General features: G+C 31.9%; 2 protein-coding genes across 5 annotated transcripts; both read left to right on the forward strand.

Moving 5' to 3' along the window:
- The first annotated feature begins 864 nt into the window (after positions 1-864).
- On the forward strand, positions 865-4,500 carry LOC125778675 (guanosine-3',5'-bis(diphosphate) 3'-pyrophosphohydrolase MESH1). 4 transcript variants are annotated; one of them, XM_049457660.1, is made up of 2 exons: positions 865-1,005; positions 3,837-4,500. In XM_049457660.1, the coding sequence occupies exon 2, from the start codon at positions 3,859-3,861 to the stop codon at positions 4,396-4,398; it is 540 nt and encodes a 179-aa protein (XP_049313617.1). In that variant the 5' UTR covers positions 865-1,005; positions 3,837-3,858; the 3' UTR covers positions 4,399-4,500. The 4 variants fall into 4 exon arrangements, with proteins under 4 accessions (XP_049313617.1, XP_049313620.1, XP_049313619.1 ...); XM_049457663.1 differs by having other exon boundaries at positions 866-1,005; positions 3,816-4,500; XM_049457662.1 differs by lacking the exon at positions 865-1,005 and adding an exon at positions 1,117-1,255.
- A 4,775-nt stretch (positions 4,501-9,275) lies between these two features.
- LOC105232666 (choline-phosphate cytidylyltransferase A) lies at positions 9,276-15,255 on the forward strand. Its single transcript, XM_019992547.2, has 4 exons — positions 9,276-9,719; positions 13,407-13,730; positions 13,818-13,980; positions 14,529-15,255. The coding sequence occupies exons 1-4, from the start codon at positions 9,276-9,278 to the stop codon at positions 15,110-15,112; spliced, it is 1,515 nt and encodes a 504-aa protein (XP_019848106.1). The 3' UTR covers positions 15,113-15,255.
- Positions 15,256-16,460: the final 1,205 nt, after the last annotated feature.

The raw sequence follows: 16,460 nt of genomic DNA on the forward strand, positions 1-16,460 counted from the left end.
ACATACATACAAGTATGTACATATGTACTTACTTACAATCTAAAAGCTCACTGGAAGTTGCCACAGCCATACATGGACTATATTTTGATCGGTCAGTTTGTATTACAACTATAAACTGTACTGGTTCGATCAGAACAATTCATGAGATTGCACCGTTGCCCTCGACAATAACCCATGCAAAATTTCTAGAAGATATGTTGTCAAATGAAATGTTTTCATTATAAGCATTTGATTCCGATTGTTCAGTTTGTATAGCAGCTATATGCTATAGTGGTCCGATATCAAGTTCTGATAAATTAGTTATAAAAAATGACATATGCAAAAATTTCAAATCGATATCTCAAAAACCGAGGGAATAGTTCATGCATATACAGAACGACAGGTATGGCTAATCGACTCATCGCACTGATAATTTATATATGTATATATATTATAGGGTCTCCGACGTTTTCCTCTGGGCGTTTCAAGTTTTGTGGCAAATTTAATAGAGCATAATTAAAAGAGTTACTCGAAAAAAAGTGTACCTGGAAAATAGTATTAGAATATGAGAACACTCTCAAACTATTCGAAGTTACGAAAAGAGTAACACTGTGTCAATCCAATCGAAATGCAACACTGTTACTTCGAAATTTTTTCTATTCAAAGTGCAGGAGGGGAAATTGTTATTCGTATATTTAATTTTAGTTCAGACGCGAAATAAATCAACTGTGAATAAAAATTAATTAAAACTATCGTTATAAAATTGGTTGAAGAATGTTTTCTTTTTAGTTTTAAAAAGTTTTATATTTGATTGCATTTTTCGAAAGCACAAAGTGAAATCATCGATGAAGTTTAATGCGAATTATGTGTAAATTTACCCAAATCGATTTTCCACGTCTGTAATAAAATTTCTTCGAGTTTGAAAAGAATAACAACAATAAAGACCAAAAATTAAGAACGCAATTCAATTACCCTAAACACAAATAATATAAAAAGGATAAAGGTGTATATTTAGATCTATCGAAGGTAAGCACCACAATTTTTCACTAATAAAATACAAGGAATTGCAAATATTTTATTTGATTTTTTTTTACAAAAGCTATACATTCTCATGATGGGGAGGCTGTAAAAGTGTTTGTCACAACGTGGACATTTTTTTTTGCGTACATTTGACATACATACACATGCTATGCGGAAAGTCTTTACTTGATTATCTGCAAACGTCACCAAGGCATCACATTCTAGGAAACTTTTCAGTATGATCAGTTTTAACCTGGTAATATATATTTCGGTTCATTTATAATATTGATTGCATAACCGTGTATAAAGATGTTCCCACAATTTGCGAATACATAGATGCATACTAATATAAACTTGCCAGGTCAAATAAAACAAACACTAAGTATGTCAATGTATCTGCTAAAAAAAATCTTCCGACATGTTTGGACATACATACATATATGCTTGCAATGCATGTCAAGTGTATATTTATAATACACTATTAAAATCGGAGAGTATAGCGAGGGCTCACATCTACTGATATTGTTTAAATAATTATGTATAAGTATGTCACAAAATTTGTAGCGCTTATCAGGTCGCCAATTCAACAAAGGTTAATTTATGCACAATATTGTGTGGATGTGGAATTAAATTTGCTATTTTATATAGAGAATTAGCATTGAACTTTGATTTTGACGAATAATTGTAATTGTAATAACAAAATAATTAAAGGGTCTTAACACTGTAGTGGGCAAAAAATCATGTTATGTTAAAGTCGAATATCTCGTGACCTAAGCGTTTGCGGTACCTATAATCCTACATATTTTTTAAATAATTTTTTCCTCCTTCCAACGGTACCTTCAGATCGCGGCGCCAAAGAAATCTGAATTTTGACATTTATTCTCAGAGCTAATGAAACACTATCAAGATTGATCCTCAAGCAGAAGGAAATTTATTTTTTCTGTTAATTTTGTTGACTATAATAACCAAATTATAGGACCGCAATCGCACAAAATCAAGCTTCTTTATTTAAGGATATATTTTCACGAAATTTGCATTGAATATTTTAGAAGACAACGCTACAATCTCAGATAGTGATCCGATCTAGATAGCATATAGCTACTATAAAACTGACCAATAAAAATCAAGTTCTTATAGGCCTCATCAGTTGTACCAAAAGTAACAAATTGACTGCAGCAATGAGAATTCTTCTAAGTTGTAACGTACTAAATTATAAGTAATAAACATACATACATACATACATACATGTATAGAATGAAACATATTTCTATATTTTATTTTAGAATGACAAAAATGTAACGAAGAAAAAAAGTGGGAATTCCATAGGAACGTTTCTTAAACGCTCCTGAATATTATTCCTGTATAATGTATGTATATTTAAAATTTTCATTCATACAAATGTACATACATATATACCGGCGTACATATAATGTATATAAATTAGTAAGATATAGAGGTATACACCATAAAACTCAATAATCACAAATATAATTACATAAGTACGTATTACTACATAGATAGATAAGTAGATAGAGTGCGTAAATTATTCGTCAAACAGTAGCTCGTGTGCGTAAGATTTGAATTTGCTTATCAATGAAGTGTTGTGAATGAGGTATCAATAAATGTACAAACTATTCCTAAAAAAGTATTTACATATATGTAAATTTATTTGAGAGTTAATATTTTTGTCTTTGAAAAGGCCACATAACTCACTGTAGTTAAAAATTACTAATTTTAAGATGACATATACTTTGAATCAAATCAATTTGGATGGTTTTATTTTAGAGTGAATCATAAGTAAATTGTGTTTATTCAAAATATTAAAGTTAATTTTTTTCGTAGTTCATCGTTTAATTTCGTGAATTACGTTGGCTACATGGCGTGACTGTTTTCACTTACCTTATCGCTATTTTCGCTCATCCGCTGTTTTTGGTCAGTGCTGTTTTCTTTATTTATTATTGTTTGTTTGTTTTTATGAGCGTACATATATACTATACGAGTACGTATGTATGTATTTAATTAGTAGAAAACAAACATGTAACATCTTAAAATTTGCTTTCAATGCGAAGAACAAATTACCTGTTTTGGTGATTTCTAAATAATTCAACCAATTTACCTAATTTTGGGTCAACAAACTTTTTCCATAGTGACCTCTTGACTAGATTTTGCTTTAAGAAACTTTGAACTATCGTGAAGATGGAATATTTATTTCTTTTATTTGGCTAAATAGGACAGAAATTTACTTCACCGAATTATTAAAAGTATACCGTGCTGGCCTTTGTTCAGAATATAATTTCTGGTTGGTTTCATTTCCGTTGTAGTTGTAGCGGCGGAATTCCGCCGAGTTGGCAGTCCTTGGCCGGATAAGAATCCGAGTTCGTTCCGGTTACGTAGACCCGACTGTCATGGAAACCATTTCCGTCTGCATTTCCACCTGAATGGGACCCTCCTTAACTCTATTAAGACCTGTACTTGCAGGGTTCTTAATGCAGCCGGTTTACGTAAGCGTAAATCAAAACCAACTCGGGATTATCGCGTTATCAACCCAGTGATAAGATTTTCAATTTTTAACGTTACAAATGTTTAGAGATTATAACTATAGAACTATACACCATTATAGAACTATAATTTTATGACCAAGAGCAAAAACATGTGTTAACGTGATATTTGATTGTTTTGTCATCCTGCTAGCATATCCTTGATTGGCCCGGGCAAGGTCTCCATTTGCAGATAGAATATATTAATTTGCTATTTCAAAATATTTCATTACGCCTCCTTTAATTTGTATATTCATTCTACCTTGTTTTCGGCTGAAGTATTGATTGCACTCCCTCTAGGCCGGCTGTGATTGTTCCTAACATGGAAACGTTACATCCTACAGCGAAATTAATGCACGGACTGCAGTTTGCTGCCAGCAAGCATCGTACACAACTGCGGAAAGATAATGAGACGCCCTACATAAATCACCCTATAAATGTGGCAACAATTCTCGCTGTGGAAGGTGGTATCTCCGATGAAAATGTACTCATTGCTGCTCTATTGCATGACACTGTTGAGGATACCGATACCACATTTGAAGAAATCGAGCAACATTTTGGCGAGGATATTTGTGCAATTGTGCGTGAGGTCACCGACGACAAGACATTGGAGAAACAAGAACGCAAACGCTTGCAAATCGAACATGCGGCAAGTTCAAGTGAGAATGCCAAATTAGTGAAATTGGCGGATAAGTTGGACAATCTACGGGATTTAGGCAGGAAAGCGCCAATCGGTTGGACACCTGAGCGTCAAGAACAATACTATGTTTGGGCTAAGAAAGTGGTGGATAATATGCGTGGCACAAACGTAGAGTTGGAGCGCGAATTAGATGAAATTTTTAAAGCTAAAAAGCTACTTTAAAATATACTTTCCAAATAGATATCGGTTTAATTTATTAATTCTTAACTATTTGTTGAATGAAATTTTTGTAGGAAATAAAAATAAACATATTTAAAATACAAATATCTCTATTGTTATTAATAACCGAACGCTTTTTACTAGATACTGAAATTGATTCGATTGTGTTACGTAATTTATTCCTATGTACCAAGTTATATGTATATGTACATTTATCTTTAATTAAGTTTGTTTACATTTTTAAGCCGCTTATCAATATAAAAACGTATAACGGAAGAAGACTTACGTTGGTATCACACAACCACACGTTGCTTTAAGTCCAAACAATTTTACAATTGATAAAGATATTAGAGTAGCCACGTGCACTCTTAAAAAATGCAGCGTAATCTACTTATGTGCGAATTACTGACAGTGAATTTTCCGTTGTATCTAGAAATTTTTAATATCAGCCGTTAGCCAAGGGAAATTTTAATGCTTTCATATCCACGGGTATCTACACATATTCGTTAGTGGGCTGAAATGTGTGTCATGTATTCAATGCGTGCTTCTTTTGACTGTCGTGTCTATTAATATATGGTAATAGGGATATACATACCTCGACAGTAGATTTGTCTATTAACGCTTATAAAATCACGACATAAATAGGTTAATATTAAAAAATTATAATGGTTTATGATTATATGAACAAAAAATTAAAAAAAAAAAATTATTCATAACGTTTCCAAAACATACATTTTTAACATTTAAGAAATAAAAAATATATCGTTTATCACACTTGGTCTCATGACACATATTATACCTACATGCATTAAATGCTATTATAATAAACTGTTCAATACAGTGAAAATGTCCTTTACAAATAAAGACGAAAACATTATTACCGGTATAAGAATCCAAGGTTTGATACAAGTATTTGCGAATAAAAAAATAATAAATTTTCAAAACCTAAACCGAAAAAATATGTTTGGCTTTAAGACATATTTAAAGACATGGTGAAAGCTAAAAAAACTGCAGCCATTTGGTGACTGCTCTGCTTTGTCCATTAAATTTCCTAGTCAAAATGGATGCTTTAAAAATTTTTCCGACGATCTTTTTCCACCAGCACCACTGACAAGTCTATCGTTGGTGTTTAAATATTTTGTTATATTCCTATTGTTTTCGTTTGGGATTGAAGAATTCTGTGAAAAAGCTCATCATCACATCATTTCAAACCCAACAGAAAAAAAAAGTTTGATTGTTAAGAAAACTCCCCGCATCGCATATACTACATACATACAAAGGTATGTGTATGGATGTTTCTTTTTCCTTTATTTTTATAAAGAACATTACCAATAAACCAATTTATAGTCTCATTAACGACATTTTTTAATGAATTTTCGAGCCACACACTATATTTGACTGTTATATCATTTCATACAATTCATATACTTGGAGATAAAAAAATACTCTAATTTCCCACGGTGCTAATTTATACCATATGATTTTTTGGCAAACTCACGCGTTCAGTAGATAAGTATGTTCCGTATACGCACTGAAGGCAACAATATCGACGACACACATTCACTTACGTATTAACATATTATGACGTGTATTTTGGCACAATTAAACGATTAAAGAGAAAGAAAATACAATAATATAGTATATACATATGTATGTATGACTACGTATGTTTAATAAAACTAAGAAAATGCTGAAAACACAAACTAAAATTTTGGTTATGGGCGAACAACAATATACGTGGCGTAAATGTAGATAGACAAAAATTTGAATTGAATGAGTCAAATGAGATAACATTATTACTTTTTTTTTTTTTACAAAAACTGTTTGCCATCGTTTTACTGCAGTGTTACTTCGAAATATCGCATTCATTAGATATGTATGTACGTATAGTACATATGTACGTAAATAAATCTGATTTTAGGAGCACTATTTACAAATTGAACCGGTGAACACGTGAGTCACCTGTAGCACCATAAAAAGCAAGAAAAAACATCAACCGTAGTAAATGTATTTTTAACGCCCAAAACAAAAATGATAAGCTTCAAACGGAACAGACATTCCTGATCACGCCACGATCGTGTAAATATAGTGGTTGCTTTTTGCATAGTTGAATGGATTTTTGCCGGTCGGTTATGACTTCGTCTGCAATCACTAATTATGCGTCAACACGTTCGACGACGTCGCTGACTATTTTACTGTTGTTTCGTTTGTCAACTGGCTGATCGTCGTGTTCACGATCATTACCAAATCCAATATTGTATTGTGGCTCTCTTGTTACTCATTTTTGCAAATAAATGTATAACGAATAAGTAAGCCAATATATACGCACAAGCTTATATTCATTAAATAGAAATGAGAGGAACTTTTAACTTTATACTTGTATCCACATATATACCTACAAACATACCACGTATTCACATAGATGTCATAACCTTTTTTGGTACATACATACATACAAACATGTACATATATTTATGTAGGTTCGCTTCTAGTATATGCAATTGCCGCCTTTCCATCGTCCAATTCACTAACTCATCAGAAAGCGTCGTCAGTGCTGTTTCACTGTTGCTAATGTCCACTCGCGTTGTGCTGTTCGTTTTGCCCACGTTTGACTTGAGCTTTAGCAGTCTTACATTTCACCTACTCTAGTACGTGTCTATCTAAATACATACTTACACAGACAAGCTATTTGAAAGAATTATTGGGCACTAGTGCGAAAGCAATTGAATTTAGTTAAGTTTTGGATTGTACTCTTTCTTCTACGCAGTATTATAAATTTAGACAATTTTACACAACCAATAAAATAATAACGAAAGTATTTCACGTGTTTTATGCAACAATATAAATAAATCAAACTATATAACAAATATAGTAATAATAATACAGCAGTGGAAACAATTTCATCAAACTGAGTGACCAGACTATTTATAGTAACAATTGTGACGTCCAAGCAGTGACAGCATATACATATATTTATTTACATCGCAGTATGCCCGGAAAGTAAAAAGGTACAGAAAGGCAAATAAATATTTTTTATTTATTAACGTTTGTTAACCAAAGGCATTTAAAAATCATAATGTTTATCAGCTAACTTCTGAGAAAGATGTGAATTGTGTTCTGATAACATTGTGGGGATTCCGGCTATTTGACAATTGCAAGAACCAGTGCAAATATGCATATTGAATATATGTATGTAGTTCGATTTTAAGTTAACTCTTTGATAAATTGCCATAAAACAAAATACTTAAGAAAGAAACTAAAATTATTTGACAGTTTTAAATATGACACGTCAATACAAATAATGTTTAAAAGTGTAAAACTACAATTTCATGTATTTTAATACAAATTTTTATAAATTAAAAAAAAAATAATAATAACTATGTAAATGTAGTCCACTTGCAATTTCTAAAAACCTTCAATACCCTCTTAATAATACACACATATTGTAATGTTAAAAATACAACTGACTTTCAACTTAATTACACATTGCCAAGCTGCTTTTAAGTAACTTTTAATGAACTCGTCTGACGAATCTCTATATTAAACACTTTTTTGTAGAACTAAATACTTACTACCGGATCCAATACATACATTTTTACATATGTATGTATGTAAACATACATATATGAATAAAAAGACCCTGAAATTGGAATAAACATAGTATGTATATTTCAATGCCTACAAATAAGCTTGTATATTTAATATTTGGACTTTGATTTTGAAAAAATAGGGTACTTAAAAGAAATTTGACATAATTCATTCGACATGTAATCAGATAATCTATGTATAGCAAAGGTGTAAAATTTAAAAAATATAGCTATTTTCGTAGATTGTGTTTTGATATTGTTCCAAAAAATCTATAAAGCACAATTTCAATTAGCTTTGAGGTCACACGTATTGGGTAAATACTACCCGAATTATTTTATTTTGAACTATTTTTGTTACAACACAAACTGTAAAGAAAATGTAAGAAGTATGGGTGGGAAAATGCTGAATAAAGTAACATTGATATCTTTACCACTTTGAAGCTATGTAATTTATATAATAGAAAAGGCGATGAAAGCTAACTTTAAGTAGGATAATTTTGGGTCTGATATGTGTATAATCTACAAAAAATACTTTTTTATCTGGACTTAGATTTCACCAAACTAATCTCACCCACATTATTAGACTTCCATTATATTTTTAATAGATATGACCCTAAGTAGTGAGGATATCACCTACCTTACATAATTTCTACTTTATACTTCAATAATTTCATATTATTTTAGGTCTCGAGTTGATCTAGGTTAGTTATTTATCTTTTAATATTCCTATGCAAATATATTTAAAAATAAAATTTATTTAAAAAATATAACGTTTAATGGTTCTAATATAGTAAATTTCCAAAGTGTTAAGTAATTTTTATAGAAAACTAAAGCTGTTTCTACAAACATTTGCATTAAGTAAGCGTTTTTACTCTTTAATTGCAGGTCATTTTAATTTAAACGCGCAAATAAAAAATAATATTGCGACCTAAGCACAACTACTGTTTAATTACCGCATGAGCATTGAGAAATTACCAGGGCCACTACAATTTGCTTTTTATAATTGAATCTCTACAGACGAAACTAAATAAAGTCAACAATTGTCGCTTTAATATATAACAAATTGTTTGGCGCACATGCTGTTCAATTAGCTGCCTCACTACTTTCGTGGCAACTACATATAAGAGAGGAGAGAGAGAGCTGCACAAAGTTCAAAACTGAAGACGTCAGCGGGTTCGCAAATTTCGTACGTCGCATCATTATCATCCTTACTATCTTCACACGTACTATTCATCACAGCTGTTATATTGTTGTTGTTCCTTTAAACAATTTTATTTTGAACGTTTTGCTGCTATGGCCACTTCATCAGTGCTCGCTAGCAATCCAATTTCGACACTAGCATCAGCGGTTGCTGTGAATTCCTCGTCATCGTCAACAACTACTACCTCACCTACTTTAATTTCAACACGTAAACGCACCTACGATACTGCTATCTCAATGCCCGCTGTCGCAACAAAATCTCGAGGAGCAACTGCTGCTGTGGCTAAAGCATCACTTGCCAACAAAATGAATGTGAATGGTAATGATGTTGCGCTCAATGATATACTTGTGGATGGTGTCAGTACAGCAACTGCTGCAACAACGAACAAAGATTATACACGCACAGTTTCACAATGTGAACCGGATGAAGAAGCGTCCGGCTCATCGTCTGCATACTATGATAGTCCTCTTAAGAAGGAGTACGTACCGGTGCCACAGCCGTTGCCCATGATCAGTAGTGGTTCATCAGATTTTGCGGTGAGTGCGCCTCCTTTTTTGGATTTATATATGTATGCGTATTTGTTTAACTTTTTACTTGTGTGTCAAACTCCCATTTTAGATCGGTTAGTAAAAACACTTAAAAATGCATTTTGAGAACAAAAGTTTAAAACCGATGCGAAATGATAATTTTTTTTCAAAGGATAACAAATGCCAGCGTTTTAACCTTCTTTCTGATTTTGTAGAACAAAATAATCTGGTTGTTTAAGTAGTCCAGGCTCTTGTTTCAGCTGCGTTTGCTAAGGGTGATCTATTTACAAAAGTTAAGTTCTCTCAAATAGGATAAAAAGTTCGATTTTATTTAGCATTTCGTCAAGAAGGTAGCATTACTTATATGGTATATGTAATTGTTACATATATATTGTTATTAAATTCTTTAATCGTTTTGTACCATGGAATTATCGAAAGAAATAAAGAAAAATTTAAATATGATATATGAAATGAAAACAAAAATAAATTTAGAATAAGCAAGCATTTTATCTCATCCCATGTTAATAATCTTTCGACCTTCTGAGGCGAAAACTTATAAAAAAATAATATAGCTTTTATGTTCCTTCTATACTGGTCCCCTTTCTGCTGAAATTGATTAGCTTTTTAATTCAGATAAGAACCAATGCTTATTGTTTTATTTCATTGCCTGAACAAGTGGGGTGTGCTCATAAAAAAATCGATAAAATCGCCTAATAAAGATTAACATTACGCAAGGAAAGACTAAAAAAAAATGAATGCAGTTTTAACTGAATTCATTTAATGCGCTTTCAAAGTTGTATAAAACACAACAAAGAGATATATTTCAAACAATAAATAAGAAGTACAAGGTTAAAACCTTTTTGGCTCCTTATAAAATGTAGAACGACCGCCTGCACAAGTTAACTGGGTCTACATAACCCAAACGGATTCTAAAATGTTTGGCGAAAGACTTATGCTGATGCAACAACAGCATTACGATTGTCGAAACTACCTCTAGATTGCTTAAAAAATATATCAATGACTATGGTTTTAGATTTGAACTATGAAGAGAACATTTCTTTTTCAGATTTCACTCTTTTGTTAACTTAAAATATGTATGTATGTATGTACCTACATATGTAAATAAACATTTTGTATAAGTCCGATTCGCAATTTCTGATATTTTCTGCACTTTTTAATAAATTTAACTGATTTCAATTGCCTCCTTCCATAGTTTGCTGCGTAGTTAGAAAGTATGCGCTTGAAGCATTTGAGATGCATGACTTCAATTCAAATTTTAAATTAATTCTGGATCATTTATCAATAAAACCTTAATTGAAGGCGACATGCATTTTATTTTGTTATAGTAATCAAAGTAAATAGTGATTGCTTATTTTTGTTCAATTAAACCCATCATATTTGACCAACACTTTGAATATATAAATTTTGCTTCATATTAGCAAAACTAAATTCATCTTCAATAAATCAGTGATTTATTTTCAATGACAGTGACTGGTTCCCTAAACGCCAATATCATCAAACAGTCATCACTGTAGTTACACACTCGGAGTGTGCAGATCGAAAGCACAATTGATAAAATTCTCGTTCTGGAAGCACTTCGTGAAACTAGTATACTAGGTCGGCTTGAAAGGCTGTATGACATTGCTTAAAATAGATGTCCATATATACATAACTGTTGTTTAAAATTGTATAAAACCATCTCTTTGGTTGCGACGAGTAGTCATTCGAGGGTCAGATCGCAATGTGGATGCAGTGATGTGTATCTTTCGAAATTAGAAAATACTATTTTTGCCACAAGTCCAATTCAGCCGGTGCGCGTTCCGGGCTTAATTGAATGAAATTGACGAAGCCAAGCAATCTGCGCTGGCCGGTCTTCAATTGATTGCTTGAGTAATAATAATTTTTTTGTGTGCCTTTCAATGTGGACAGTTTAAGTACTTCAGACCCATGTGATGAAAGCGTTTTTATTGTAAATAATGCGGAAAATACATACACGTATACCCTACGTTTAATTTAATGGTTTTATTTATAGTGAATTTGTTAGCATTTACAATGTTTGTAATAATATTTATTTAAATTTATACAGTGCTGCATTAAATAATAGAATTTGAAATTCGCAATTATTTCCGCATATAATTCTTATACCAAAATATAGTAATTACGTAATTACATTTAAAATGCTGTTAAAATTACGCAATTTTGAAATATTTCATATTTATATATTTCATTTGTCTTACAAGCACTTCCATGAAAAAATTGCCATTACAAATTTCTTATTTACGCCTACCATAAATGTAGGTATGTATGTATATATAGTACATACATATAATACATGTATATAAATATTTTTGAGAGTGCGTACCTGATAATTTGTGATAATTATTGCATTGAGATTTCTCTGAACAGAACTGCACACAATTTAGCCTCCATAAAAACCAATACATGATTCATTAAGTTGTATAAATGCGGCGAAATAAATAGCGATTGCAAGAAATCAAAAACGAATACAATGCAAAGTGAAATAACTTCAACATAGAAATAAAAATCACGCCACTTTCAAATTGACGCATTGTACATTTGAACATGCCTACAAACATAAATTCTACATTAATATTTGGTAAATATATGTAAATGTACATATATCTCTTAATGGGACACTCGTTTATGGCAATATAATTCGAAAATGTTGAAAAATTCAAAAAAATAATTCCAATACTTCACACCTTAGGATATTATTTCATTGCCAAATTTTAAAGCATTTAATTAGCGCATTAGTGGATTTTCGGTAAATATGATTTAAAATAGTACTAAGTGCGAAATTGTTATTTACATATAAGTATAAAAAATCTAGAAAGTCGTAATGGAGTTTATTTGAGCTTTATTGATTATGATTTACTACATCATATGAACTTATGTACAAAATTTTAAACTTGTTCTGTCAGATAAAACCAAGTTATAACCAAAATTCAAAATGACGTTTCATCACTTCCACGGGCAAACAAATACCGAAACTAAGAAAAAGTAAGAAAGTATAAAATCGAACATATTTTTCTAATGTCAACTCCAAATTCGTCTGTAAAAATTACCTACCTCAGTAATAATGAGTAATGTAAGGAAAAATATCCCTAGAGCTCGCATTAAATATTGTTGAAAATATTGAAGAGTGTTACTTCAACACCCCGTATTCTTCAATTTCAAAACAACTCACTTAATTACTTTTTATTGATTTCACAGTTTTCATGAAAGACAACTTATACACATTTTATGAACTACTTTATTTTTGAACTCGTTTTTTAAGTAATATCAATGCGTCTCCTGTCACTTTATGACACGGCTTCTTTAAGTAAAATATAAGCAAAAATAATTGCAGCTTAATTAAATAAAATTATATACATATTTACATCGAAAAATTCAACAAAACAAATAAACGATCCGAATCAGCAGAAAAGCAAAAGTTGCGTGTATATCGTTCATTAAAATCAATTTTAAACGTTTTCGAAAGACCACAAAAATTATTAAACGTGTGAAAGATGACAACAAATTTGGTGACGGCCAAACCATTGGCCATTAAAATGCTGCCAATGGAAATGGATTTCAAAGATTATGTAAATGCTATGAAGACTAACAAAAATTCCTCAAATAATAATATAAACGTACAAAGAAATTAATAAATTGTTTTTTTTTTTTTCATTGCAGACAATTTGTAAGCCTGCACCATTGTCCACCGACGAAGAGGCTGTTGTGGAGCGGGAGAAATGTGACTACAATTATAAAATCACCTATCAAATGGCGCGGTCTGGCCAAACGAAACGACGCGTACGTGTCTACGCCGATGGCATTTACGACCTTTTCCATCAAGGTCATGCCAGACAGCTAATGCAGGCGAAGAACATTTTCCCAAATGTTTACTTAATTGTGGGTGTGTGCAATGATGAGCTAACACACCGCATGAAGGGGCGCACTGTTATGAATGATCAAGAGCGATACGAGGCGTTACGTCACTGCCGCTATGTGGATGAGGTGAGCTTGTTTATCAAAATACACCTCTAAGAAAATTTAAAAAAAAAATTCCATCATAAACTTATACAAATATGTGTTTGTCGTTAGATTGTTCCGGATGCCCCTTGGACTCTATGTGATGATTTTATTGCATCGAACAAAATTGATTTTGTTGCGCACGATGACATTCCATACACTGGCGCAGGCGTGGAAGATATATACGCGCCATTGAAGGCCAAAGGCATGTTTGTTGCCACCGAACGCACAGAAGGTGAGTACTTTATTTAACGAACACAGCTGTTTAATAATAATTAAGCTACTCCTAATATTATGATAGTAGAGATTCATTGTAATTTTTCATAGCCGTAAAGCTTTCAATTTTTTATTTTGTTTAAAATTATTATATAATGATGTAGCTTATGCGCTTTAATTGCTAGCGGCCTCATTCGTTCATGATACATACCAACTGATTAAAATTGATCTGGGGATTTCGGAATTCCGATTTTTTATATTCTGGCACAGGGTGGTACAACTTTCGCATAATTATAAAGTAGATTCGAATTTCTAATAGAATACATTTACGAATCGAGATACAGAATAGGGCCCCTGGACTAAAAAAAAATTAAAAAATAATGACGTTTTTTCTTATCAGTCCTGGTAAATTTTTATCAATGTATTCTGGGACACATGCATATTCTTTCCTAAATCATATAAAAAAAGTAGTTCTTGGTTATTTGTCCATTAATTATTCAATGTAATTCAATTATTGTATAAAAAAATATTTTTTTAATAATTCTCTTTTTTTATATTTCCGCTCAGGCGTATCTACTTCAGATATTGTCGCACGTATTGTCAAGGACTATGACTTGTATGTACGCCGGAATTTGGCGCGTGGTTACTCGGCTAAAGATTTAAATGTCTCATTCCTTTCGGAGAAGAAGTTTCGATTCCAAAATAAAATGGATGAGTTAAAGAATCGCGGACGACGCGAACTGAATAAAGTGAAGGATGATATCATCACAAAATGGGAGGAGGCATCTCGTGACTTTATCGATGCATTCCTTCTACTTTTCGGACGCGAACGTCTTAATCATTTGTGGAACGAATCTAAGGGCAAATTAATCCAGGCGCTCAGTCCTCCCGGTAGTCCAAGTGGTTCGATGAATGGTGACGATGATGAAGACGATTTTGATTATGATGATGATGATGATACCGACTTCGCAACTGTACGCATACCGGCTCCTGCTGCGAGGAGTCGAGTCACAGATAGTCCTACATTACGTGGTAAAACCGATCGTGGAGCCGAATCTGCCAAGGCTGTCAAGGCCACCAAGGTGACAACACAAGTGAACGACAACGACGACGAGGATGATGATGGCGAATATGAGCATAGAAGTAATTAGAGTAATACGATACCCAAATATTTCGTAGGTAATATTATAATTGTAACGCAAAAAATGCGAAATGAAAAGCAAAAAATAATTACATTAAAGAATAACAAATACAATTATTTGCATACATGCAAATGTCTTTGGAAAATATGAAATATTTCGTCAATGAATAAAAAACTAAATTAAGTCATAGGTGGAAAAATGAAGTTAGAACCCAAAAGTAGCCTATTACGTTCAAACGAAGTTACTAAAGAATCTCTACACGTTTAATAAATAAATAGGACCACAGACATCATTTACGATGCGAATTGATTAATTGGATAGAATGAGAGAGAGAGAGATAAAGTGTGAGCGCGTGTAAAAGATGTACTTTAAAGTTTGGGCCGATGAGTAGCATTATATTTAAAGTTATTTGAATATACACTTTATCAATCTATCCTCCGAATAACTCTCAATAGAAAAAACTCTAAAATTAGTTTCAAATAATAATTAAATTGCAACACTCCTGCTGAACTGCAAAAGTATGTCATGAACAGTAACAGTAGCAACAGGAAATACCACAAAATAGAATCCTATTTATTCTCCAGCTGTATACGTAGCATAGACGTTTGGCTATTAGGTTAATCTCGATATTCATAAATTAAAATTTTTTTAATAATCTGGGTGCTGCTGATGTACACATGCATGTATATATATACTACTGAATACCGGCCTCACTATTAAAGGCAAAGCATTATTTAAAAACTATTAATAGCTGAAAAATTCAAGACATAATCGAATATTATCGAATGAATAAATGAAAGGGCGCATAGTAACATTTATGCCAAAATCCACAGATAAAAACGATGATTATTTTTTTTTTTATAACTATTTTACAACAATGGAACAACAATTAGACATTCAACATTTCGACTATTTTGAACTTCTCTGAAATGGCGTTTTTTATGGAGGAGTAGTGATACATTTTTTTTTTTTTTTATGAAACAGTTAAAATCTATTTCTAAAAACTAATGGTACATCAATGTGTGACATTTGGAGAGTATCTTGTTTAATTTTACTGTTGTAATATTAAAAAAATGGCAGAAATTACTCTGGAATGTATATGCATTAGGGTGTTTTTTTTTTGGAATTATTACTTTTTTTCAATCCCATGAAATTTCCTTGGAAATACCCCAAAAAATTCATTGAATATTTAAGCCCTTGATATTAACATTAAGGACTGGACCAAGGCATGTAAAAATTTTCCATTGAAAATACACGGCAATCTTATCTTTAAATTTCTTCTCAGAATCGTTCACTCTACAAAATTTCATACAGCCTTACTTAAAAAGCCAAATATCTCGAGAAGTATGAATGATAG

This window comes from Bactrocera dorsalis, chromosome 5 (genome assembly GCF_023373825.1).
Source record: "Bactrocera dorsalis isolate Fly_Bdor chromosome 5, ASM2337382v1, whole genome shotgun sequence".
NCBI lineage: Eukaryota > Metazoa > Arthropoda > Insecta > Diptera > Tephritidae > Bactrocera > Bactrocera dorsalis.